Here is a 25,193-nt window from a genome sequence, read left to right on the forward strand (position 1 = left end):
AACTCATCATGATTTGGACTCAAATTCTGTTTGGGGACTAAAACTGGGGAGAAATAAAATGGGAGGATTACTTTCAATTTTCACCTATAATAGGGGGACCAAAAGTGCAATTAAGCCTTAGTTTTTTAAAATTGTAAGATTCTATTAAAATTGTAAGACAAGAAAGCATGAAAAGCATGAAAAAACTCATAAAATTAGATGTAATTGATCTAAATTTATACATCAATTTTGTGCTTATATGTTGAGATAGAGAGAATGATTTAGTAAATATATTGAGGAAAACAACATCGATTATATGCATATATTGATTACCAACAACCAAACCATAATACTATAACTTTAGTTTTGAAGTTTAACTTAGTGTTTATACGTTGTTTATTACTGCACAATTATAGTGATAATGAAATTTTAGTTCAATTTTGCAATGCAGTATTTCTTTACTATAATTTAGTATCCATTACAACAATTATTGTTCTCTTTTAAATCCAACAATGATGTAAGGAATTGTTCTTTTTTTAAAAAAAAACTTTTGTTAGAGATCAAATTGGTCATTTTTAATCATTTTTAGAGACTTAAACATCTCTTTTTAATTATTGCTAAATATCTAATTGTCTCTTTTAAAAGATATTAAGGATTAATTTAGTTTGCTTTATTTTTCTCATATACTAAAATGTGTTTTTAATTTTCTTAAAAACTAAAATGGATCAATCAGTTCTTCTCAAAGACTAAATTAAATTTTTGTTTTTAATTTTTTAACTAAATTTTAAATAATTAAGGCTGCATATTAATTGCTATTTCGACACTAAGTCAAATTAAGACATGTAATAAATATATTTTATTTATAGTAAAACTTGAATGAGTTGAAGATCCTTACATAATTTTAGTAGGTACTTTTGTTTATTAATTGCTACTCTTTTCTTTCTCAACAAACCATTTCATTGGAGTTTGGACATAAATTTGCTTTATGGGCTTTTTTCTTAGCCCAATGGGTTCTGGTGTTTCGGAAATTTTAATGTAGACCCATGTTGCCTTTTTTTCTTTAAATAAAGTTTTTAATCCACACTCGTACCTTTTTTTAATCTTTTATTTCTTATAATTAGTTAGATGTGCATAAAAAAATTTAAATTTTAAGTCTTCAAATTGATCAAATGTGAAAAAATACAAGTTAGTATTTATACCATCGAATCCACTCTCGATAAATCTTGTCAGAAGTCTCAAGAGTACTAAAAATTGAAAGAAAAAAAAATTAATATGAAGAGTTTTTTGGAATATAAAGAGTGAAAAAAATTTATTGAATACTTGGATGTTTAGTGATGAATGTCAGTTAATGTTCAATCATATATACCTCATCTTATGATGTGATTTTATATAATCTAAAAGTAAACTATAATGTATCATACTCGTTTTTTTAATATTTTTTAGATTTTGATTCTGATTTTTACCGTTTTGAATTTGATTTTGATTTTTGTTTCCCCACAATACCTACTATTACTAATGTTTTCTATTTCTTCAAATTAATTAATCTTAATATAATGCTGTATAAAAATTAAAATGATCATTGGATTTACGAGAAACAAACCCTCAGATCATAAAATATCAAGTATATTGATAAAGGCTATACATAGTTGAATTTGATATTAAAAAAAAAACAGAGCTGAATTTGGTATTAAAAAAAAACAGAGTTGAATTTGGTATTATCATGTTTGTTTTAACATTCACCACGTTAGAATGTTCAAATTATGATTAACCTTATAATTACTGGATTAATGTAAAAATGATGGATTTCTCATCCTGGAAGTGCTTATATTTTTCTTCTTGCCAATGTATTGTATTTTTAATTTTTAATTTAAGGTAAGTAAATTCGTGTTCATAAGTGGAAGAGTGAGTGTGCAAGCATTTCAATTACATCTTCAATAATAATATTGCAATCGAGTACGTTACATTTACAGTTAGTTAGTTAGTTAATCTTATATATCTGATTTTGAAAAAACAATAATAATGTGTAAAACAGCTATAAAACACACACTATAACGTATATATAAATAAACTTTGGCAATGATAACTTGTTATAAATATATGTACTTTTAATATATCTATCCAATACCTGTTTTGATTGTAGAATTTTAAAACAATACTAATGAGATTTGTATATGTTACTAATAATCAGAACGGTCTAAGGGTAAGGCCATTAAAGCAAGCGCTTTAGGCCTCCCTAAAAAATAAAATTTTTTATTCAAGAAAAAAGTTTTAAATATTTTTTTACTTAAAAGAAAGAAGGCCTCACATTTTAATATTCTTAAAACTAATTTTGATAAAATTTTATATAAATTAAATAAAATATTTTTTTTTATTACAAATTATTTAATAATTATTTCAGTATAACTAAATTGGCTAATTAAGACACTAGAAATGAGAGAAATATTAATTATGATCGATTGGTAGTGTTAGAGCTATCCTTCTTTGTGATCATTTGTTAATGCTCAAGCTATTGACAAACTTGGTTTATATTCACTTAAAAAAATCAGATTTGATGCTACAAAAGTTCTTTAATTAAATTTTTTATTTCTTCATCCTCCCATCAATCTGTCATGCTAGTGTGTTACTAATTTAAAACAATACTAATGAGATATGTACATGTTACTAATAATTTCAGTCACAGAGACATTAAATTCAGAGTTATGGCATGCTTGTGCTGGCCCACTTGTATCCTTGCCTCATGTAGACAGTCCGGTGTATTACTTCCCTCAAGGCCAAATCGAACAGGTCAAGCATTTTTTCAAAATTTCATTTATACCTTTCTAAACATTATTAGTTTTGTCCAGTGTAGTTATATATATTTTCAAAAATGTTCATGAACACTTGCAAACCAGCTAAAGAATGAGGTGTTAATTCAATTTATCTTAGTGTTAATTGAATAAACCATCCATTCAAGTGAATTAACCACTTTTTTTAAATGTGATTAATTAGATGTAAACAAAAGTAGGTGTACATGTATAGTTTTCAGATGCAACTGAAGTGTATGTCTTTTGTATTTATCTGAATAGGGGGCTGCTCCCACCACAAGGATTCCCAACTATCCCAATCTTCCATCTCAGTTGCTGTGCCAAGTCCAAAACCTCACACTTCATGTCAGTCTTATTATTTCCATCTTCTGTATTTCTCCTCAATTACAAATTATAATTTGCATGTCACTTATGATAGGCCGACAAAGAAACAGAAGAAATCTATGCACAAATGACCCTCCAACCATTGCATCATGATGTATTCATTGAGGTCAATAATCTATCTCCTTTACCTTCGGTTGGGTTAAAGGCCAATGCTAGCAAGCATCTCTTCTGCAAAACTTTAACTGCTAGTGACACCAGCAAACGCAGTGGCAGCTTAGTGGTGCCACAGACGGCAACAAAGGACCTCTTTCCACCCCTGGTACGTTATTATATATATCACTATAGTATGTATGATCAAACATTTCGTTTTTATGCAAACATTTGAAAGTAATTCAAATTTGAAATTTAAAATAATATACAAACATATAAGTAATTTTAAATTTGAAAGCTAAAATAATATACAAACATTTCGTTTTTAATTAATGATTTTATATTATGTATTTTTTAGTCTTTGATTAAATAAAAAACTATTCACGTACTCGAATTCGTACCACCTACCAAAGCAAATTGGGAACCTTGTGACTATGCTGCAGTGCAGGCCCAAATTATAATGTGGGATTCTCGCTTCCATTGAACCTCACTTCACTTGGTTAACAATTTGCTTCCTTTTTCTATTGCTAAAGATATATGATGGTTTACCTGAAATAACCAAAACAAAGCAACATTTCGAAGTTTGGGGTTTGGCTTAGCTTGGAGTGGAGTTGGGCGAGTCCACGATAGTTGTTTTAAGGGTATTGAATTTTTGTCTTGGTGTTCATTTAGAATTGTGTGCATTTTGTTGTTAATTTTTTTTTTTTTTTTGTAATGGGTTTCTCGCTTGTATTGTATTTGTATATGAGAATTCCCTTTAATTTGCTTCATTTATTTCAGGATTACACAGTTCAACCAACAATTCAGACTCTTATTTTCCGAGATTTGCATGGTAATAGTTGGAAATTTCATCATGTATATCGTGGTGAGAATGCTTTTGCGGATCAATTCTATTCCTTCAGTAGTAGCTTAAAATAATACCAATGTTTTCTTGTGGCGGATTCAATGACCTTAAGTCCACTGCGTGCTTTTATTTTAGTATGGAAAAAGAAAACACTAGCCAGTTTTGTTTCCTTTGCATTTTCATGTAGGTAGCCCGAAGAGGCACGTTCTCGGTAAATGTTGGAGTGATTTTGTTAAATCAAAAAGGCTTAAAGCAGGAGATTCTGTTATTTTTATCCGGTAATGATTTAGTGCTTGTATAACGGGTGGTGCTTCTACTCGTTTTGCAGCTTTCTAGTAAAATCCCGTTTTGGAAAATATCTCTATATAGGTAGTAGAAATTACAAAATGAAGTCTATACAATTATTTTGACATGCATTGTTTGTTTTTCTTTCCATGGTACCTGCCATTTAATACAATGCTCCATAATCAAGATTTTGTGAAAATTTATATAAGTTGATAAATCATTCCATTAGGTTAAGACTTTTGCAACTTTCGTTGTACTAAAAAAATGAATTGTCAATTGCTACAAGGGATGAGAAATCACAATTGCTAGTTAGGGTCAGGTATGCTGATAGTCAACACTCATCACATCCATCGTCAATCCTTTTTGCTGATAATATGCACATTGATGTGCTTGCTGCTGCTGCTAATAGAAGTCCATGGACCGTTGTATACAATCCAAGGTATATTTAATTTGTTCTAAGACTCGCCTAACCAAAGTTAATTTTATAAAATAATATATATAACAAATACAAGCTTCTGGATCTGGGGATACTTTTCTTGAGTATAATATCCTTTGTCTGCTTATTTGTAGAGCATGCACTTCAGAATTTGTTATTCCACTTGTTAAATACAACAAAGCTTTACGTACGCCTGAACTGTCAATTGGCTTGAGATTTGGTATGATGTTTGAGACAGAAGAATTTGGTACGCGCAGGTAAGTATTGAATTTTGGTGTGTCAGATAGCATCTTCTTTGCTATGGTTACATAGATATATAATATACGGACCTACTTTCTACTATCAATGATGTGTGTAAAATCGTTTTTAAGAAGCATGAAGAAATTGACATATGCTTAATCTTTCTGCAGATATTTGGGTACAATAGTCGGCATCAGTGATTTGGATCCTCTAATGTGGCCTATTGGTCAATTTAGTCCAAATATATATTTTATAAGTTATAATTGGTCAATTTAGTCCAAATATATATTTTATAAGTTATAATTGGTCAATTTAGTCCAAATATATATTTTATAAGTTATAATTGGTCAATTTAGTCCAAATATATATTTTATAAGTTATAATTGGTCAATTTAGTCCAAATATATATTTTATAAGTTATAATTGGTCAATTTAGTCCAAATATATATTTTATAAGTTATAATTGGTCAATTTAGTCCAAATATATATTTTATAAGTTATAATTGGTCAATTTAGTCCAAATATATATTTTATAAGTTATAATTGGTCAATTTAGTCCAAATATATATTTTATAAGTTATAATTGGTCAATTTAGTCCAAATATATATTTTATAAGTTATAATTGGTCAATTTAGTCCAAATATATATTTTATAAGTTATAATTGGTCAATTTAGTCCAAATATATATTTTATAAGTTATAATTGGTCAATTTAGTCCAAATATATATTTTATAAGTTATAATTGGTCAATTTAGTCCAAATATATATTTTATAAGTTATAATTGGTCAATTTAGTCCAAATATATATTTTATAAGTTATAATTGGTCAATTTAGTCCAAATATATATTTTATAAGTTATAATTGGTCAATTTAGTCCAAATATATATTTTATAAGTTATAATTGGTCAATTTAGTCCAAATATATATTTTATAAGTTATAATTGGTCAATTTAGTCCAAATATATATTTTATAAGTTATAATTGGTCAATTTAGTCCAAATATATATTTTATAAGTTATAATTGGTCAATTTAGTCCAAATATATATTTTATAAGTTATAATTGGTCAATTTAGTCCAAATATATATTTTATAAGTTATAATTGGTCAATTTAGTCCAAATATATATTTTATAAGTTATAATTGGTCAATTTAGTCCAAATATATATTTTATAAGTTATAATTGGTCAATTTAGTCCAAATATATATTTTATAAGTTATAATTGGTCAATTTAGTCCAAATATATATTTTATAAGCTATTAACATTCTTTGTTCATAAAAAGTAATCAAAGTTGAGAATAATTTTTTTATAAATTCATTATCATATCAAACAAACTTTTGAAGTATTACAAATTTATAACGATTCTCTCACAAATAAAAACTAAGAGATATCATTATAGAATTTGAACAATTCTACGACTTTATTGGTAACTGTTTTTGTTCTATATAATACTCCAGGTTGTGGAATTAGATGTCAAAGAAAGAACAAATAATGATATAGGAGGAGTGGAGACACTCTGTAGTCCCCTTTATCAGCCAGAACTCCTAGAAGGTAAGATTCTTATTTAAATGTGTCAATGTATTAGATGTTAAAATTATTTGCTGCTCTATGCATTTGCTGTTTAATATAATGTTCTCCTATATAAACATTTCTCCTATAGTAGTAAATCTTACAAAATTTTCGGGAATAAAATACTAATGAGTTGGACACCATAATTTGGCTATATAATTGGGGAATTATTACTTTTCTTTGTTCACCGATGATTAATCTCTTATTAAGAAAACAATAAGAGGAAATAATAAAAATAAGTCCATGCATTCAAGAGCAAGTCTTACTCGAGTAAAATAATGTGTCTATATAACTACTTTTTCTACAATCAAACTCTCAAAATTAAATTCAGCTTCAACTTGAATGTATGTCACTTTATCGTTGAATAATTTATAATTTTTTTTTATCTATTTGAATATCAACCATTTATTTTGTACGAAAGATTTATGATTTGCATAGTTCTCTGTTTTAAAACATATTTTACGACAACTATGTTGTGACTTGTGAATGACTATAAACTTTTAACAAACAAATTATATTTATGTTGTCTTGAAAATTGAAATCCAAACGTCCATGCTCGTGTCTGTTTTATACCACAAGCATGATATGATTGAATCCATATAGAAAACTAAAACACCAAATGTAACTTTTATCTCCATGTTTCTTTGTGTTTCAAATTTGATTTTAATAGAATTTTTTTTAATTATTTTTACTTTTGTAAGTACTACCGTAGTCTACGCAAGTGGTTAATGTCTAAGTGTCGTAAATAATGAGTTTGATTAACAGCTATAAAAAAAAAATATTAACAGACCATTTAGTTAATTATGAGTTTCTATTTTTTTGATTTTGAAAGTTAAATTTGAAAATTGAATTGATTTTTACTTAGTTTGAATTCATAATTTGTATTTTTTGTTTTAACATTAACATGTTATTATTAGTAGTCGCCGACGACAACTGTGACACATGCAGATCATGACTTCAACCATTGTCGATCACTAACCATAACTTTTGCCTTCGTCGAAAACCACTCCAACTTCTACATTTGTCTATGGTGGTCGGAGTGATGATCGACAAAAAGACGGCCTCAACGAGTTGATGTGATTGGTGGTGATAAGTGAGAGGCCCATATTAGTAAATGTGGGCAATGACTTGCAATTAGTTTTGAAAAATATATATACAACAATAAAAAAATAAACTATATGATATGTGAACCTTCACTATGTGTTGATTTAAAAAAAAATAAATGAATGTATGTTTGTTATAATAGTCTTTAAATGTATTCATATTATAAAAACAAACTTAGTCTTTAATTAATTAATTTAATCATCACATTTGGTTAGTCATTTTAGTCTATAATATCATTAACAAAAGATTATAAACTAACAGATATAAAAAGATTATAATTGATATTGAATTAGATTAAATGGTGGTGTGGATACATTAAAATTATTTATATTGCGATGGCATACATGCAATTGCATTTTAGTGAAATATAAATATTGACAAATAACACGCAAACACAAGTTAAAACCAACAGAACAAAATCACAAACTGATGATACGGTGACGTTGGTGTACATGTAGGCGTGCGTGCGTGCGTGCAGGCAATTTTTGAGTATAAATACAGCATACTACAACCTAAGAATTGCAAAAGTGAAAGAAAAACAAAAAACAAGAGACAATTGAATATGTCTTCCAAAAACAAAGACTCGGGTTCCAAATATGATGAATCTGATACCGAATATAATCGGATTCTTGACTTGGCAATCTTGAAAGGAATTTGCAGAGACGAGTGCTATGACTTCGGCCGTGACAATGTTGAGAGTGACAGTGACGATGAAATTATCAACAATGAAGAGAACAAAGAAATTGTTAACCTCAGCAATGAAGATGACAACAAGAAGGACGATGGCACCACCAAGAACGGGAGCAAGGCAGTATCAACAACATCGGACCATTAAAAATTCAATGTCCTATAAATTAGGAGTCAAACATGATATGATATAAATTAGGAAAATATAAAAAATAAAAAAAAATATATATATAAATTAGGAATATACATATATAAAAGTTAGGAATGAAAATATATGTTTAATTAAAAATGGTTGAGATCATTGTACGATAGCACTCCTTCTGTTGAGATTGATGCTCGAATTCAGGAAATGCATAGGAGGATGCGGTTGCGTGAGAACGAACTTCAACGACTCATTATCACTACTTTGGAGCAGAACCATCGTCGTGGCTAATGAGATGAAGATAGAAGACCAGAAAGCCATATATATAGTTAGTTATGTACACTTTAACTTTATATATTGTGTGTTTTTTTTTTCTTTCTTTCTTTCTTTCTTATGTGGTGTGTGAATATATAATTAAAAAAAGTGTGTAAAGATATATGTAAGGACTGCCATGGCTGTTAATTTATAATATTGTGTTTTATATTATTAGATAAGACTCTCCATATATTACTATCGTCTTTGTGAAGTGATTACCATTAATTAATCTTAATATAATGCTGTATAAAAATTAAAATGATCATTGGATTTACGAGAAACAAACACTCAGATAATAAAATATCAAGTATATTGATAAAGGCTATATATAGTTGAATTTGATATTAAAAAAAAAAACAGAGCTGAATTTGGTATTAAAAAAAAAAACAGAGTTGAATTTGGTATTATCATGTTTGTTTTAACATCCTAAGGGTTCCTCCGCAAGGTTCGTCCACGGAGGGTGAGTCAGGGCCTAAGATCAGGCCGAAAGGCGTAGTCGATGGACAACAGGTTAACATTCCTGTACTACCCCTTGTTGGTCCCGAGGGACGGAGGAGGCTAGGTTAGCCGAAAGATGGTTATCGGTTCAAGAACACAAGGTGCCCCCTGTTTTTTCAGGGTAAGAAGGGGTAGAGAAAATGCCTCGAGCCAATGTTCGAGTACCAGGCGCTCTGGCGCTGAAGTAACTGATGCCATACTCCCAGGTGCTTATATTTTTCTTCTTGCCAATGTATTGTATTTAATTTCCGAATTACAGAATCATTATCACTATAATTTCAAGAAATTAAGGGGAAAATTTGAACGCTATGATAACAGGAGCAAGTCTTCATGGTCATAATAGATAAAAATATTTCATTCCAACTCTTCAACTTCTTCCATGCTATATCTTGGATAAAATATAATACATATATTTTAACTTACTAACAACATACACTATTTTAAAATGTAATTGAATTTTCAGGATTGAAATTCAAACAAAATAGGATAATAAAAAAGTGCAACTTAAGGACCAAACAATATATATAAATATAAATTTTTAATCTAATCCTTTAATACCACTCTAATCCATAAATTTTATTATTAAAAAAATAGAAATTCATTCATTCAAATTGATTGATACTACATTGAAAACAAAACTGTTCAAAATCTTTAAAAACGAAAAAAATGATGAATTTGCAACAAAAAAAAACTCATAAAATTAGATGTAATTCATCTAAATTTATACATCAATTTTGTGCTTATATGTTGAGATAGAGAGAATGATTTAGTAAATATATTGAGGAAAACAACATCGATTATATGCATATATTGATTACCAACAACCAAACCATAATACTATAACTTTAGTTTTGAAGTTTAACTTAGTGTTTATACGTTGTTTATTACTGCACAATTATAGTGATAATGAAATTTTAGTTCAATTTTGCAATGCAGTATTTCTTTACTATAATTTAGTATCCATTACAACAATTATTGTTCTCTTTTAAATCCAACAATGAGATTTGATGCTACAAAAGTTCTTTAATTAAATTTTTTATTTCTTCATCCTCCCATTAATCTATCATGCTAGTGTGTTACTAATTTAAAACAATACTAATGAGATATGTACATGTTACTAATAATTTCAGTCACAGAGACATTAAATTCAGAGTTATGGCATGCTTGTGCTGGCCCACTTGTATCCTTGCCTCATGTAGACAGTCCGGTGTATTACTTCCCTCAAGGCCAAATCGAACAGGTCAAGCATTTTTTCAAAATTTCATTTATACCTTTCTAAACATTATTAGTTTTGTCCAGTGTAGTTATATATATTTTCAAAAATGTTCATGAACACTTGCAAACCAGCTAAAGAATGAGGTGTTAATTCAATTTATCTTAGTGTTAATTGAATAAACCATCCATTCAAGTGAATTAACCACTTTTTTTAAATGTGATTAATTAGATGTAAACAAAAGTAGGTGTACATGTATAGTTTTCAGATGCAACTGAAGTGTATGTCTTTTGTATTTATCTGAATAGGGGGCTGCTCCCACCACAAGGATTCCCAACTATCCCAATCTTCCATCTCAGTTGCTGTGCCAAGTCCAAAACCTCACACTTCATGTCAGTCTTATTATTTCCATCTTCTGTATTTCTCCTCAATTACAAATTATAATTTGCATGTCACTTATGATAGGCCGACAAAGAAACAGAAGAAATCTATGCACAAATGACCCTCCAACCATTGCATCATGATGTATTCATTGAGGTCAATAATCTATCTCCTTTACCTTCGGTTGGGTTAAAGGCCAATGTTAGCAAGCATCTCTTCTGCAAAACTTTAACTGCTAGTGACACCAGCAAACGCAGTGGCAGCTTAGTGGTGCCACAGACGGCAGCAGAGGGCCTCTTTTAACCCCTGGTACGTTATTATATATATCACTATAGTATGTATGATCAAACATTTCGTTTTTATGCAAACATTTGAAAGTAATTCAAATTTGAAATTTAAAATAATATACAAACATATAAGTAATTTTAAATTTGAAAGCTAAAATAATATACAAACATTTCGTTTTTAATTAATGATTTTATATTATGTATTTTTTAGTCTTTGATTAAATAAAAAACTATTCACGTACTCGAATTCGTACCACCTACCAAAGCAAATTGGGAACCTTGTGACTATGCTGCAGTGCAGACCCAAATTATAATGTGGGATTCTCGCTTCCATTGAACCTCACTTCACTTGGTTAACAATTTGCTTCCTTTTTCTATTGCTAAAGATATATGATGGTTTACCCGAAATTTTTTGTATTTTCTACTAATATATTTTTAGAAATTCATATAAAAAATGGTAAAATATAGGAGTAAAAGTTAAGACGTGGCTTATAAAATCAAATTTTTAATTTTTTTTATTGTATTGGTTAATAATTTTTTTCGTCTCTAACTGTACTTTTTTTTTTCTTTATCAACAACCCATTTGAGTGGAGTTTGGATCGACATTTTCCTCATGGGTTTCTCGGATTGTCCGATGGAATCAGCTATTTTTGAGAATGGTCATGTAGGTCCATTTTGCATTTCACTTTTAAAAAGTTTCATTCTCAAATCTTCTAAAAAATCACTTAATTTTATTGGAATTAGTTAGTCCAAATATATATTTTATAAGTTATAATTGGTCAATTTAGTCCAAATATATATTTTATAAGGTATAATTGGTCAATTCAAATGTTTATTTTGTATATATAAGAGTATTGATGTGAGAAAATAAACACTCTTGTTTTTATTGAATCTTCTAATGCAATTATAAAATGAAATTAGGATGTATTTCTTCAATCTAGAGTTGTCTCTTAATATTTGGATACTATTTGCGAAGTTTAAATTTAATGTCTTATTTTTTATACAAGTTCTTTATTTATTTTTATTAATCACATATAAATAAATATAATAAGTGAACATCAAAAAATTAAAATTAATTAAATTAATTTACTTAAGTATATAAAAAAGTTATTGGTTAAATATATTTTTATGTCCTATAAAATTAAAATTTGTTTTTTAAGTTTGTAAAAATTTTTATTTAACTTTTAATTAACAAAAAAAAACTATTTAACAAAACTATTTAACAAAAAAAATGATAAAATTTGTTAAAATAAACTATTTAACAAAAAAAAATGGTTAAAATACAAGAGTGAGCCGTCATATTGTGTGACTCTATGACAACTTTTTATAGAAATATTGGTTGTTCATAATCATACAAAAATGTTAACAATATTGACCATCACTATCACATTATATAACACAACAAGTTCCCTTCCCTTTCCTTCCCATTGAGTTGCAAAGATGCAAAAGGATGGTAGGCATCTTGGTAAAGGAAATTGCAGTGACGGAACAATGGGTACAGTGTCTTGTTCATTATCTTATGTATAACTCATAATTTATTAAATTAATTATTATATTGTAGTATAGAGTGTAATTAAGAACATATACAGAAACACATATATTTTAAGGATATGCTCTGAACATATTATCCAAACATTGGGTTTATGAAGCAAAGCCCTCCTCCACATCAATGCAGAAACACACCAAACTGATCATGGGCTTATGGAAGCAAAGCCCTACTCTACGTTAATTATATTTGTGCTGTGTTTAATGTTAATTATTTTCTTCATGTTTCAATCCAGTTAACATTTTGTCGATTGGTAGTGTTAGAGTTATCCTTCTTTGTGATCATTTGTTAATGCTCAAGCTATTCACAAACTTGGTTTATATTCACTTAAAAAAATCAGATTTGATGCTACAAAAGTTCTTTAATTAAATTTAAAACTGTCATGCTAATGTGTTACTAATTTAAAACAATACTAATGAGATTTGTATATGATACTAATAATCAGAACCGGTCTAAGGTAAGGCCATTAAAGCAAGCGCTTTAGGCCTCCCTAAAAAATAAAATTTTTTATTCAAGAAAAAAGTCTTAAATATTTTTTTACTTAAAAGAAAGAAGGCCTCACTTTTTAATATTCTTAAAACTAATTTTGATAAAATTTTATATAAATTAAATAAAATATTTTGTTTTTATTACAAATTATTTAATAATTATTTCAGTATAACTAAATTGGCTAATTAAGACACTAGAAATGAGAGAAATATTAATTATGAGTACATCATTCATATGAGAAATACTAGTTATAAATTGAAAGATCATGAGACAAGTAGTGAACATATTGTTAATATGAGTTGTTGGAGTGATACAATATATACACATTATTTTCTTCTTCAACTAAAATATGGAAAATTTTACATGAGTTGTTGATGTTACCCTATAACAGTTGAAATATCTTATTTCATTCTTTGAAAAATATAGAGAAAATAGATTTGAAAATGCTATTAATTTTGTTAAAAAAAATTATATAATTATTAAATAAAATATTAATAATTTATTTATTAAATTTTGAAAAAACATTATCTACTAATTTCGCTTTAGGCCTAGTAATATGTTGGGCCGACCTTGCTAATAATTTCAGTCACAGAGACGTTAAATTCAGAGTTATGGCATGCTTGTGCTGGCCCACTTGTATCCTTGATTATTGTTCTCTTTTAAATCCAACAATGATGTAAGGAATTGTTCTTTTTTAAAAAAAAAAACTTTTGTTAGAGATCAAATTGGTCATTTTTAATCATTTTTAGAGACTTAAACATCTCTTTTTAATTATTGCTAAATATCTAATTGTCTCTTTTAAAAGATATTAAGGATTAATTTAGTTTGCTTTATTTTTCTCATATACTAAAATGTGTTTTTAATTTTCTTAAAAACTAAAATGGATCAATCAGTTCTTCTCAAAGACTAAATTAAATTTTTGTTTTTAATTTTTTAACTAAATTTTAAATAATTAAGGCTGCATATTAATTGCTATTTCGACACTAAGTCAAATTAAGACATGTAATAAATATATTTTATTTATAGTAAAACTTGAATGAGTTGAAGATCCCTACAAGTTCTTTATTTATTTTTATTAATCACATATAAATAAATATAATAAGTGAACATCAAAAAATTAAAATTAATTAAATTAATTTACTTAAGTATATAAAAAAGTTATTGGTTAAATATATTTTTATGTCCTATAAAATTAAAATTTGTTTTTTAAGTTTGTAAAACTTTTTATTTAACTTTTAATTAACAAAAAAAACTATTTAACAAAAAAAATGATAAAATTTGTTAAAATAAACTATTTAACAAAAAAATACAATGGTTAAAATAGAAGAGTCATAGAGCCGTCATATTGTGTGACCAACTTTTTATAGAAATATTGTTTTTTCATAATTATACAAATGTTCCCTTCCCTTCCCATTGAGTTGCAAAGAAAACATGAAGGATGATAGACATCTTGCAAAAGGAAATTGCAGTGACGGCACAATGGGTACAGTGTCTTGTTCATTATCTTATGTATAGGTCATAATTTATTAAATTAATTATTATATTGTAATATAGAATGTAATTAAGAACATATTTTAAGAATATGCTCTGAACATATTATTCAACATTGGGCTTATGGAAGCAAAGCCCTCCTCCACATCAATGTAGAAACACACCAGGCTGATCAACACATTGGGTTTATGGAAGCAAAGCCCTACTCCACATTAATTATATTTGTGCTGTGTTTACTGTTAATTATTTTCTTCATGTTTCAATCCACTTAACATTTTGTCTAGTGTTAGAGCTATCCTTCTTTGTGATCATTTGTTAATGCTCAAGCTATTGACAAACTTGCTTTATATTCACTTAAAAAAATCAGATTTGATGCTACAAAAGTTCTTTAATTAAATTTTTTATTTCTTCATCCTCCCATTAATCTATCATGCTAGTGTGTTACTAATTTAAAACAATACTAATGAGATATGTACATGTTACTAATAATTTCAGTCACAGAGACATTAAATTCAGAGTTATGGCATGCTTGTGCTGGCCCACTTGTATCCTTGCCTCATGTAGACAGTCCGGTGTATTACTTCCCTCAAGGCCAAATCGAACAGGTCAAGCATTTTTTCAAAATTTCATTTATACCTTTCTAAACATTATTAGTTTTGTCCAGTGTAGTTATATATATTTTAAAAAATGTTCATGAACACTTACAAACCACCTAAAGAATGAGGTGTTAATTCAATTTATCTTAGTGTTAATTGAATAAACCATCCATTCAAGTGAATTAACCACTTTTTTTAAATGTGATTAATTAGATGTAAACAAAAGTAGGTGTACATGTATAGTTTTTAGATGCAACTGAAGTGTATGTCTTTTGTATTTATCTGAATAGGGGGCTGCTCCCACCACAAGGATTCCCAACTATCCCAATCTTCCATCTCAGTTGCTGTGCCAAGTCCAAAACCTCACACTTCATGTCAGTCTTATTATTTCCATCTTCTGTATTTCTCCTCAATTACAAATTATAATTTGCATGTCACTTATGTTAGGCCGACAAAGAAACAGAAGAAATCTATGCACAAATGACCCTCCAACCATTGCATCATGATGTATTCATTGAGGTCAATAATCTATCTCCTTTACCTTCGGTTGGGTTAAAGGCCAATGCTAGCAAGCATCTCTTCTGCAAAACTTTAACTGCTAGTGACACCAGCAAACGCAGTGGCAGCTTAGTGGTGCCACAGACGGCAACAGAGGACCTCTTTCCACCCCTGGTACGTTATTATATATATCACTATAGTATGTATGATCAAACATTTCGTTTTTATGCAAACATTTGAAAGTAATTCAAATTTGAAATTTAAAATAATATACAAACATATAAGTAATTTTAAATTTGAAAGCTAAAATAATATACAAACATTTCGTTTTTAATTAATGATTTTATATTATGTATTTTTTAGTCTTTGATTAAATAAAAAACTATTCACGTACTCGAATTCGTACCACCTACCAAAGCAAATTGGGAACCTTGTGACTATGCTGCAGTGCAGACCCAAATTATAATGTGGGATTCTCGCTTCCATTGAACCTCACTTCACTTGGTTAACAATTTGCTTCCTTTTTCTATTGCTAAAGATATATGATGGTTTACCCGAAATAACCAAAACAAAGCAACATTTCGAAGTTTGGGGTTTGGCTTAGCTTGGAGTGGAGTTGGGCGAGTCCACGATAGTTGTTTTAAGGGTATTGAATTTTTGTCTTGGTGTTCATTTAGAATTGCGTGTGTTGTTAATTTTTTTTTTTTTTTTTTTGTAATGGGTTTCTCGCTTGTATTGTATTTGTATATGAGAATTCCCTTTAATTTGCTTCATTTATTTCAGGATTACACAGTTCAACCAACAATTCAGACTCTTATTTTCCGAGATTTGCATGGTAATAGCTGGAAATTTCATCATGTATATCGTGGTGAGAATGCTTTTGCGGATCAATTATATTCCTTCAGTAGTAGCTTAAAATAATACCAATGTTTTCTTGTGGCGGATTCAATGACCTTAAGTCCACTGCGTGCTTTTATTTTAGTATGGAAAAAGAAAACACTAGCCAGTTTTGTTTCCTTTGCATTTTCATGTAGGTAGCCCGAAGAGGCACGTTCTCGGTAAATGTTGGAGTGATTTTGTTAAATAAAAAAGGCTTAAAGCAAGAGATTCTGTTATTTTTATCAGGTAATGATTTAGTGCTTGTATAACGGGTGGTGCTTCTACTCGTTTTGCAGCTTTTTAGTAAAATCCCGTTTTGGAAAATATCTCTATATAGGTAGTAGAAATTACAAAATGAAGTCTATACAATTATTTTGACATGCATTGTTTGTTTTTCTTTCCATGGTACCTGCCATTCAATACAATGCTCCATAATCAAGATTTTGTGAAAATTTATATAAGTTGATAAATCATTCCATTAGGTTAAGACTTTTGCAACTTTCTTTGTGAAGATTTTGTGAATATTTAGCATAAATATTGACCCCATAATGTAGTCCCCTTTCCTTGTTAATTTCTCCTGCGTTTAAGATGTTTTCCAGCCCTTTCAGACAAACTGTTACAATTTCCGGGTCTGGATAGGTCAAGAGATCATAGAGAGCCTTGATGCACTCTTTACTTGCGAAGGACCTAGGAGAATGTCCATCGTACACATAATAAGTCAAATAATAGATTTTAATCACAAAAGGAGTTTACAATAACATTATTATGCATGCCAATTTATTAATATACCACAATCCCAAGTGTGTCTAAAATACTAAGTATCAAATATTTTCTACAATTCCAGGGACACATAATGGTACATCCAACTACATAACATTGTTAATTTAAGATTTTTATTTTATATTTCATAATTTCCTTCCTTTTACACCTAGAAGAATGAGGATGGCGAAAAAATCATGATAAACTTACCGAATTTGCTCACAAGTTCCGTAAGTAGCATTGGAAATAGCCCATGCAGCCTCCTTTCTAATGTCAAATTCAGCCTTCGTAAGATAAACAAGACGACCGATAAGATCAAAATCAATGACAGCCTACAGCAATGATCATAATTATGTTAGTTGTGACAATATATGTTATGTTTAAAAGGTTTAGCTATAGTCTTCTATAAATAAATTTCAAGAAATAGTCTTGGCCAATGATATATATTTTTCGCATAAAATGCATTTCATATAAGATATATCGGCAAAAGTCTTTTTCTCAGTTCTCTCAACATCTTAGTCGACATTTAAAAAATGAATGTGACTCACATTTAATTTGCTTAAATCTTAAACTCTATGGTAAAGAACACAGTAATTTTCTTCACTCGTCAAACACTTATATTTTTCCTTCACTGGTAGACTGTGATTCCTTTCCTAAATGCGTTTAAAGAAGCACTTTTTAACAAACAATCAACATTGCAACTAGCAAGCAAAAAACTTGTGACGAACTGCCCAGTCAAAAACAAAACTTGCTGCGACGAACTTCCAATGAGAAACAACTCAAAAGAAAATCATTACTAAGTAAAGCAATGACAAATCAATACTTACCTGTATTTGAGCTTCTGTCCCTGCTGTGATGTTTGAAATAACCAAACAAGCTATTTTGAGAATGATTTTGTCACTTTGTGTAAGAAGTAGTTTAAGACAAAGAAGAGCTCCACTGTTAATTAGAATCTGTAAAGATATGGTTAGTTTAGTAACAATAGGTGGTAAAATAAATCAATTTTATTAGACTGTCAAAAAAGAGCAATGCGACAAAAAACTATGCTCTCTCATGGTCTATTAAACTATCATTTGACACCAGTGTGACATGTTCTACAATTTTACCTGAGTCTGAGCCTCATCACCAGAAGCAATATGTCCTAGAGTCTGCAAAGCAGGCACAATAAATTTTGACATAGGAAACCTGTAAAAAGGAAATTTAGTCAGTCCACCACAGAAAAAGAAAACATTGATGAAGCCACCCACAGGAGTGTTAAGTTTTACTAAAAAGAAAGACACAGGGTATTGCAATCTATCAAGGACTTGCAATAGTAACTCCACGAGTCTTGGGCAAATATTTGCTTTAATGACAGCTTGGACCGTTTCGCTTGACCCCTCATGAGTGATGAAAGAGAGAATCAGGCATGCATTTTGTACAACTTCTTCATCAGGCATCCACAAGAGTTCCCGAAGGACAGACAACGTAGGCCGTATCTAAAAAAGATAACAAGAGGCATGCAGTTTTAGAAGAGAAGATAACAAACAATGTGTAAATTAATTATATTATATTTACATAGGATCAGCTAACTTTAGTACTTTACTGCACAAGCAACATTCTCTGCAAATTTTCCCAACCTGTTCAATAAGTGTGGGAGAAGGAGGCTTTCCACGGCACAACTTTAATAAAGTCCATGTAGCATTCTTCAACATAGATAACTTTGCTGTAGATGGATTCAACAACAAAGACAATAATGGCAAGAGTGCACCATTATTAAGAACATCATCCCTTGTGCTCGGGGAATCATTGGCGATACTACCTAATGCTAATACTGCCTGTTCAATACATGAGACATTGAAATTGTGTAAGCGACACACACACATACATGGTGCTTTTCTCAATGCAATTATACCATTTCTTTGTTGTCATCACTACTAGAGCTCAGAAGCTTCACAAGCAGGTGAACAACGCCGTGTTTAATTAAAAGTCTCGTATGCTCAGATGTTTCTAATGCTATGTTGAAAAAAGCCCATGCTGCGATAGCCTGAAGATCATATAAGGCCCAACATAAGTAAGGTCAAAATATTCACATTTGAGAAATCACACAAGAATATGATAGAAAAGTATTTATACCTGCAGTTGAGGTATATCATCCACTGCTAAAAACTGCACAAACTGAGGGACAACACCTGCCTGAATCAACTCATCAATTAAGGGGATGTGGCCTGAACAAAGATGTGTAAATGAATGTAATTAAATTTGATTAACAATTAAGAACTTACGAGAACTACACCGTGATTTAGGTAGACACACTGTTAGTTGTAGAAATCTACTGTATTCATTGATCTCATTCTTCTTGATTAAATAATAATACAATAACTCCTTATATGTTCATCATAGTAACCACCAAGGAATAACTTCCTAAAGTAACTTCCTAACACAAATAGAATCAAATAACTAACAAATAACCATATATTTTAACTATGGTAACACCCCCCTCAAGTTGGACTATGGCTGCCCGTGAGTCCTAACTTGGAAATACATTTATGAAATGCAGAAGGAAATAAGGGCTTGGTGAAGAGATCTGCAAGCTGATCTGTGGAGGTGATAGGAAGCAAATGAATTAAACCGTTGTTGATCTTTTCACGAATGACGTCACAATCAATCTTTGTATTTTGTGTGTTTGTGGAAGGTGGGAAAGTGGGCAAGATAGATGGTTGGTTGGTTGTCGCAGTATACAGAAGCAGGAGAAATGAGAGGAAGGTGAAGTTCCTTAAGCAAGTACGCCAACCATTGAATCTCACAAGTAAGGGCTGCAAGAGCTCTATATTCAGCCTCAGATGAAGATTTTGATATTTTGTTCTGTTTCTTGTATTTCCAAGACACCAACGTGGGACCAAGAAAGACATAAAACCCTGTAACAGATTTTCTAATTACTGCACATGAAGCTCAATCAGAATCTACAAATGCACTGAGCTTAGGAACAAAATTGGAAGGATTAAAGATTCCTTCTGCAGAGGATGACTTGAGATATCTGAGGATGCGAGTTTCTGCATGATAGTGGTGTTCCATTGGATTAGAGACAGGTTCACTAAGTTGCTGGACTGCCATACAACTGATCGGTCTAATGTTAGTGAGGTAGAGTAGTCTACCAACAAGCTGTCTATAAGATCAGGATATGGTGTGCCTTCATCATGGGAATGGGTATTAGATGGGTTCGTGGGAGAAAATGCAGGTTTAGAAGCCAAGAGGCCAACCTTTGAGAGAAACTCCAATGTGTCCTTCCGCTGGTTGATGACAATACCAGATTTGGATCTTGATACCTCAAATTCAAGAAAGAATCTAAGTTGTCCCAAGTTTTGATTTTGAACTGTTTATCCAAAAATTGTTTCACATGTCGAATTTCTTCTTGATTATTCCTTGCCAAGACAAGGTCATCTACATACATACCAAAAAATGACAGTAAAGGAAGAGTCTTCCGCCTTTATAAAAAGAGAATAGTCAGATGTAGATTGCACATAATTGAGAGATATTAGAGCATTTGATAACTTAGAATACCATCAACGACTGGCTTGTTTCAAGCAATGGTAATCATGAAGATACTGAGGTTGTTGTCTCGTCCTAGTTGAATGTCTTATATGCTGAAATGAGGAGTGTTGTTGTGAGGGAGGTGCATGCTGTGGGGGGCTGTTGTGAAGGGTTTTCAGACTCCAAATGCTTTGTCTATCCAAACTATAATACCTTTTGATATTTCCAAACTTCAAATGCTTTGTCTATCCAAAGAACGATTGTAAGATGGATTCTGAAATTGATCAATGGATCCAACCAAGAACCATGGTATTACATCTCTGCCATGCTCATACAGAGGATTTGAAGGCAGAGGTGATAAAAGCGAAATCAACGAAACCCATCATATTCTTAGCCATAAGAGCGAGTTTCATAGCCCTAGACCAGGTATTATAGTTTGGTCCAAAGAGGAGGGGAGAGACCAATGGCTGTGAAGGACTCCCATTACCATGAATATAATATGGATTCAAGGGATTGGTGGCTAAATCTGTGAGTGTGTTATAGGAAATGTGAATGTGATCTTCTACTAATACCATATGTTACTTGTAGAAATCTATTATTGTATGCATTGATCTCATTCTTCCGGAAGAAATAATAATACAATAACTATATATACATCATAGTAACCACCAAGGAGTAGCTTCGTAACACAAATAGAATCAAATAACTAACAAATAACCATATATTTAACTATTGTAACACACAGCCACATACTTATATATTGTATACGGATTTGACTTCTCTAAAATAACTCACTTTATATAATAAAATGAGTAATATCAACCATAGATGATTAAATGAATGGTTGATATTATGTGTATATGCATAACCAATGGTTATAATATTAACCATTGATTCACTCACTTTACTAACTTTTCACTTTAGATGAGCGAAAGTAAATTATATATGTGTAACACCTCGTTTCATTGTCATCTCATGTGAGAATAATATCATCTACATATACAATTAGAATTGCAATCTTACCAATATTAGAGAATTTCATGAACAGAGTATGGTCTTATTGTACCTGCATATATCCTTGTCTTTTAACCGACCGAGTGAATTTTTCAAATCAAGCCTTTAGGGATTGCTTGAGACTATAAAGCGATTTTTGTAGTTTGCACACATTTGAACCAAACTTGCCTTCAAAGCCAAGAGTATACTTCCCCCTCTAAATCACCATTCAGAAAAGCATTTTTACATCAAGTTGGTTAAGAGATCAATCTAAATTCACCGTCAAGGACAAGAGAACTCTAATAGTGTTTAATTTGGCAACAAGAGCAAAAGTCTCATAGTAATCAATGTCATATGTTTGAGTAAACTTTTTAGCAAAGCGTGTCTTGTATCTTTCAACTATGTTATCAAAATTATATTTCGCAGTAAATATCCATTTACAACCAACGGTATTGTTTAACATCATAACTCTCCAAGTTTGATTTTTCTCAAGAGCTCTCATCTCCTCAAAAACAGCTTCCTTCTAGTTTGGAATTTTTAGAGCCTTCTTTACTTTTTTGAAATTTCTACAGCAGACAATGATGAATCTTCATCATATGCATATTTTTCATTGTTTTTAGTCTTATTTATCTTTAATCATTAGTTAATTTAAAGAATTATTTGATATATTTTGTTGATTCTAGTTCTTGGATTTAATAAAATGTTTATTTTCTTATTTCCTTGATTAAGTAGAGATTTTCCGTAGTTTTGTGCCTTTTCTTTGTTTTAGTGCAGTGCTGAATTTTGGTGAGAAATCAACATGACATATGTGGAGTATTTCAGTCATATTTGGAGTTGTAGATGTCCAATTAGAGTCAACTCAAGTGAAAATGAAAGCTAAGATCCATAGCTACAACTTTCATGAAGACACCGGAACCAAATTCAGACTCAAAAGAGGAGAAAAATGTACTAAACGCCAGACAGAAGATGTTGTGCGCTTGAAGCATGTCTGAGGCGCATTTCTACACCACTGGAGCTGCCAGATTGTGCTTGAAGCACGCCTGAGGAGCATGGCATGCATCAGAATACATTAAAACGTGTTTTCTCACTTTTGAGGTATCTTTTTGACATTTGGGAAGTTTGGAAACTTGTGCCCTAACAAAGAAACTTATAGACATTTGTTTCCAACACCATTGAAGAAGTTTTATCGAGAATCATTCATGAATCTTCTTGTAATTCTTCTTTAATCCCTATCTTTTGTATCTTCGTCATGAGTAACTAAATCCTATTGGTTAGGAATGAATAAACCAAGATGAAACCCTTATTTGTCTGATTTGATTTCTAGTTATATGAATAAGTATATTGAATTATTTGTCTCATCTCTATGCTTAATGTTTTTAATTGTTTGATCAAGATTAAAATGTTTTACGATTCGTATTTTCAAACGGAAATGGACTTTACCAATGCTTGAGATGAGAAATTCATGATATTGTAGTCTAGGGATAGATGCAAGTCATGAAACCAATTGAATTAGTTGCAGATGCACTAGTTTAATAAAAGAATTCTTATACTGTAAAACTTAATTTTAATCTTAAATCCACTAAAGAATTAAGGGTTACTTTGGAATTAAAGGTTCTGTCACTAAGATATTACAGCAAGAATAATAAAGAGAATTTGGTAAAGAAAAAAACACCAATCAAATGGGTTGTTGATAAAGAAAACAAAGTACAGTTAGAGACGAAAAATATTATTAACCAATACAATAAAAAATTTAAAAATTTGATTTTATAAGCCACGTCTTAACTTTTACTCCTATATTTTACTATTTTTTATATGAATTTCTAAAAATATATTAGTAGAAAATACAAAAAATTTAAAATCAACATTTTTTTATATTCCACATTTATGTTTCAAGAATAAAATTTTTTCTCAACTATTTTTATCTATCAAAAAATTTATTTTCAAAATTTTTAGCATGCAAACTTTTTATTTTATTTTATTTTTTTATCTCAATTTCTGATATGATTTTTTTTTCTCAATTTCTTTACATACCAAATATTTATTTGCAAAATTTTTAATATGTAATTTTTTCTTTACATATCCAAAATTTTAAATTTTGATATGTTAATTTTTAAATTGGACTTTTGAAAAGAAAAAATAAACATGCCCAAAAAATTCTCATTTGTGTAGTGTAAAAATGAATCTATACCACGCATTTTCTATACCAGTCTAACATGATATATAGAAGAGTTATACACAAGTTAGGAAGATAAATAAGAAAGTGAAGAAAGAAACCCGATAATCCAGATTGTAACGGCCTTTGAGAACATGAAGTCAAAGACTGGGAGAGTAAAAGAATGTCCCACAAACTAACTCTATTGGGCTTTTCCCCACAACCTGGCTGGTCCCACTCGACCTGAATATTTTTCCATTTAGAATCAGGCCACATTAGAGGATCCAAATCACTGATGCCGACTATTGTACCCAAATATCTGCAGAAAGATTAAGCATATGTCAATTTCTTCATGCTTCTTAAAAACGATTTTACACACATCATTGATAGTAGAAAGTAGGTCCGTATATTATATATCTATGTAACCATAGCAAAGAAGATGCTATCTGACACACCAAAATTCAATACTTACCTGCGCGTACCAAATTCTTCTGTCTCAAACATCATACCAAATCTCAAGCCAATTGACAGTTCAGGCGTACGTAAAGCTTTGTTGTATTTAACAAGTGGAATAACAAATTCTGAAGTGCATGCTCTACAAATAAGCAGACAAAGGATATTATACTCAAGAAAAGTATCCCCAGATCCAGAAGCTTGTATTTGTTATATATATTATTTTATAAAATTAACTTTGGTTAGGCGAGTCTTAGAACAAATTAAATATACCTTGGATTGTATACAACGGTCCATGGACTTCTATTAGCAGCAGCAGCAAGCACATCAATGTGCATATTATCAGCAAAAAGGATTGACGATGGATGTGATGAGTGTTGACTATCAGCATACCTGACCCCAACTAGCAATTGTGATTTCTCATCCCTTGTAGCAATTGACAATTCATTTTTTTAGTACAAAGAAAGTTGCAAAAGTCTTAACCTAATGGAATGATTTATCAAAAATTCAATACCCTTAAAACAACTATCTTGGACTCGCCCAACTCCACTCCAAGCTAAGCCAAACCCC

At 30.1% G+C, this 25,193-nt stretch overlaps 2 protein-coding genes across 4 annotated transcripts in view; one reads left to right on the forward strand and one right to left on the reverse strand.

The window, feature by feature from the left end:
* The window catches only part of LOC101489744 (uncharacterized), a 16,416-nt gene extending 7,844 nt beyond the window's left edge, over positions 1-8,572 (forward strand). The window contains exons 9-18 of the mRNA XM_073367466.1: positions 2,654-2,763; positions 3,045-3,128; positions 3,202-3,426; positions 4,038-4,122; positions 4,289-4,379; positions 4,673-4,825; positions 4,957-5,079; positions 5,233-5,288; positions 6,535-6,615; positions 8,196-8,572. Of these exons, the coding sequence (XP_073223567.1) occupies positions 2,654-2,763; positions 3,045-3,128; positions 3,202-3,426; positions 4,038-4,122; positions 4,289-4,379; positions 4,673-4,825; positions 4,957-5,079; positions 5,233-5,288; positions 6,535-6,615; positions 8,196-8,572 (1,385 nt within the window). The remainder of the gene's footprint in view (positions 1-2,653; positions 2,764-3,044; positions 3,129-3,201; positions 3,427-4,037; positions 4,123-4,288; positions 4,380-4,672; positions 4,826-4,956; positions 5,080-5,232; positions 5,289-6,534; positions 6,616-8,195) is intronic.
* Positions 8,573-16,930: 8,358 nt separating this feature from the next.
* On the reverse strand, positions 16,931-21,725 carry LOC140920176 (importin subunit alpha-1b-like). 3 transcript variants are annotated; one of them, XM_073368027.1, is made up of 8 exons: positions 19,780-21,725; positions 19,631-19,690; positions 19,410-19,541; positions 19,135-19,332; positions 18,625-18,993; positions 18,346-18,471; positions 17,729-17,850; positions 16,931-17,446 (listed from the first exon to the last, which is right to left on the reverse strand). In XM_073368027.1, exons 3-8 carry the CDS (start codon positions 19,410-19,412, stop codon positions 17,230-17,232), a joined length of 1,035 nt encoding a protein of 344 aa, XP_073224128.1. In that variant the 5' UTR covers positions 19,413-19,541; positions 19,631-19,690; positions 19,780-21,725; the 3' UTR covers positions 16,931-17,229. The 3 variants fall into 3 exon arrangements, with proteins under 3 accessions (XP_073224128.1, XP_073224126.1, XP_073224127.1); XM_073368025.1 differs by having other exon boundaries at positions 19,135-19,541; XM_073368026.1 differs by lacking the exon at positions 19,780-21,725 and having other exon boundaries at positions 19,135-19,541; positions 19,631-19,762.
* Between the last annotated feature and the right edge of the window lie 3,468 nt (positions 21,726-25,193).

Source organism: Cicer arietinum, chromosome 4, assembly GCF_000331145.2.
Source record: "Cicer arietinum cultivar CDC Frontier isolate Library 1 chromosome 4, Cicar.CDCFrontier_v2.0, whole genome shotgun sequence".
In the NCBI taxonomy this organism is placed as follows: Eukaryota; Viridiplantae; Streptophyta; class Magnoliopsida; order Fabales; family Fabaceae; genus Cicer; species Cicer arietinum.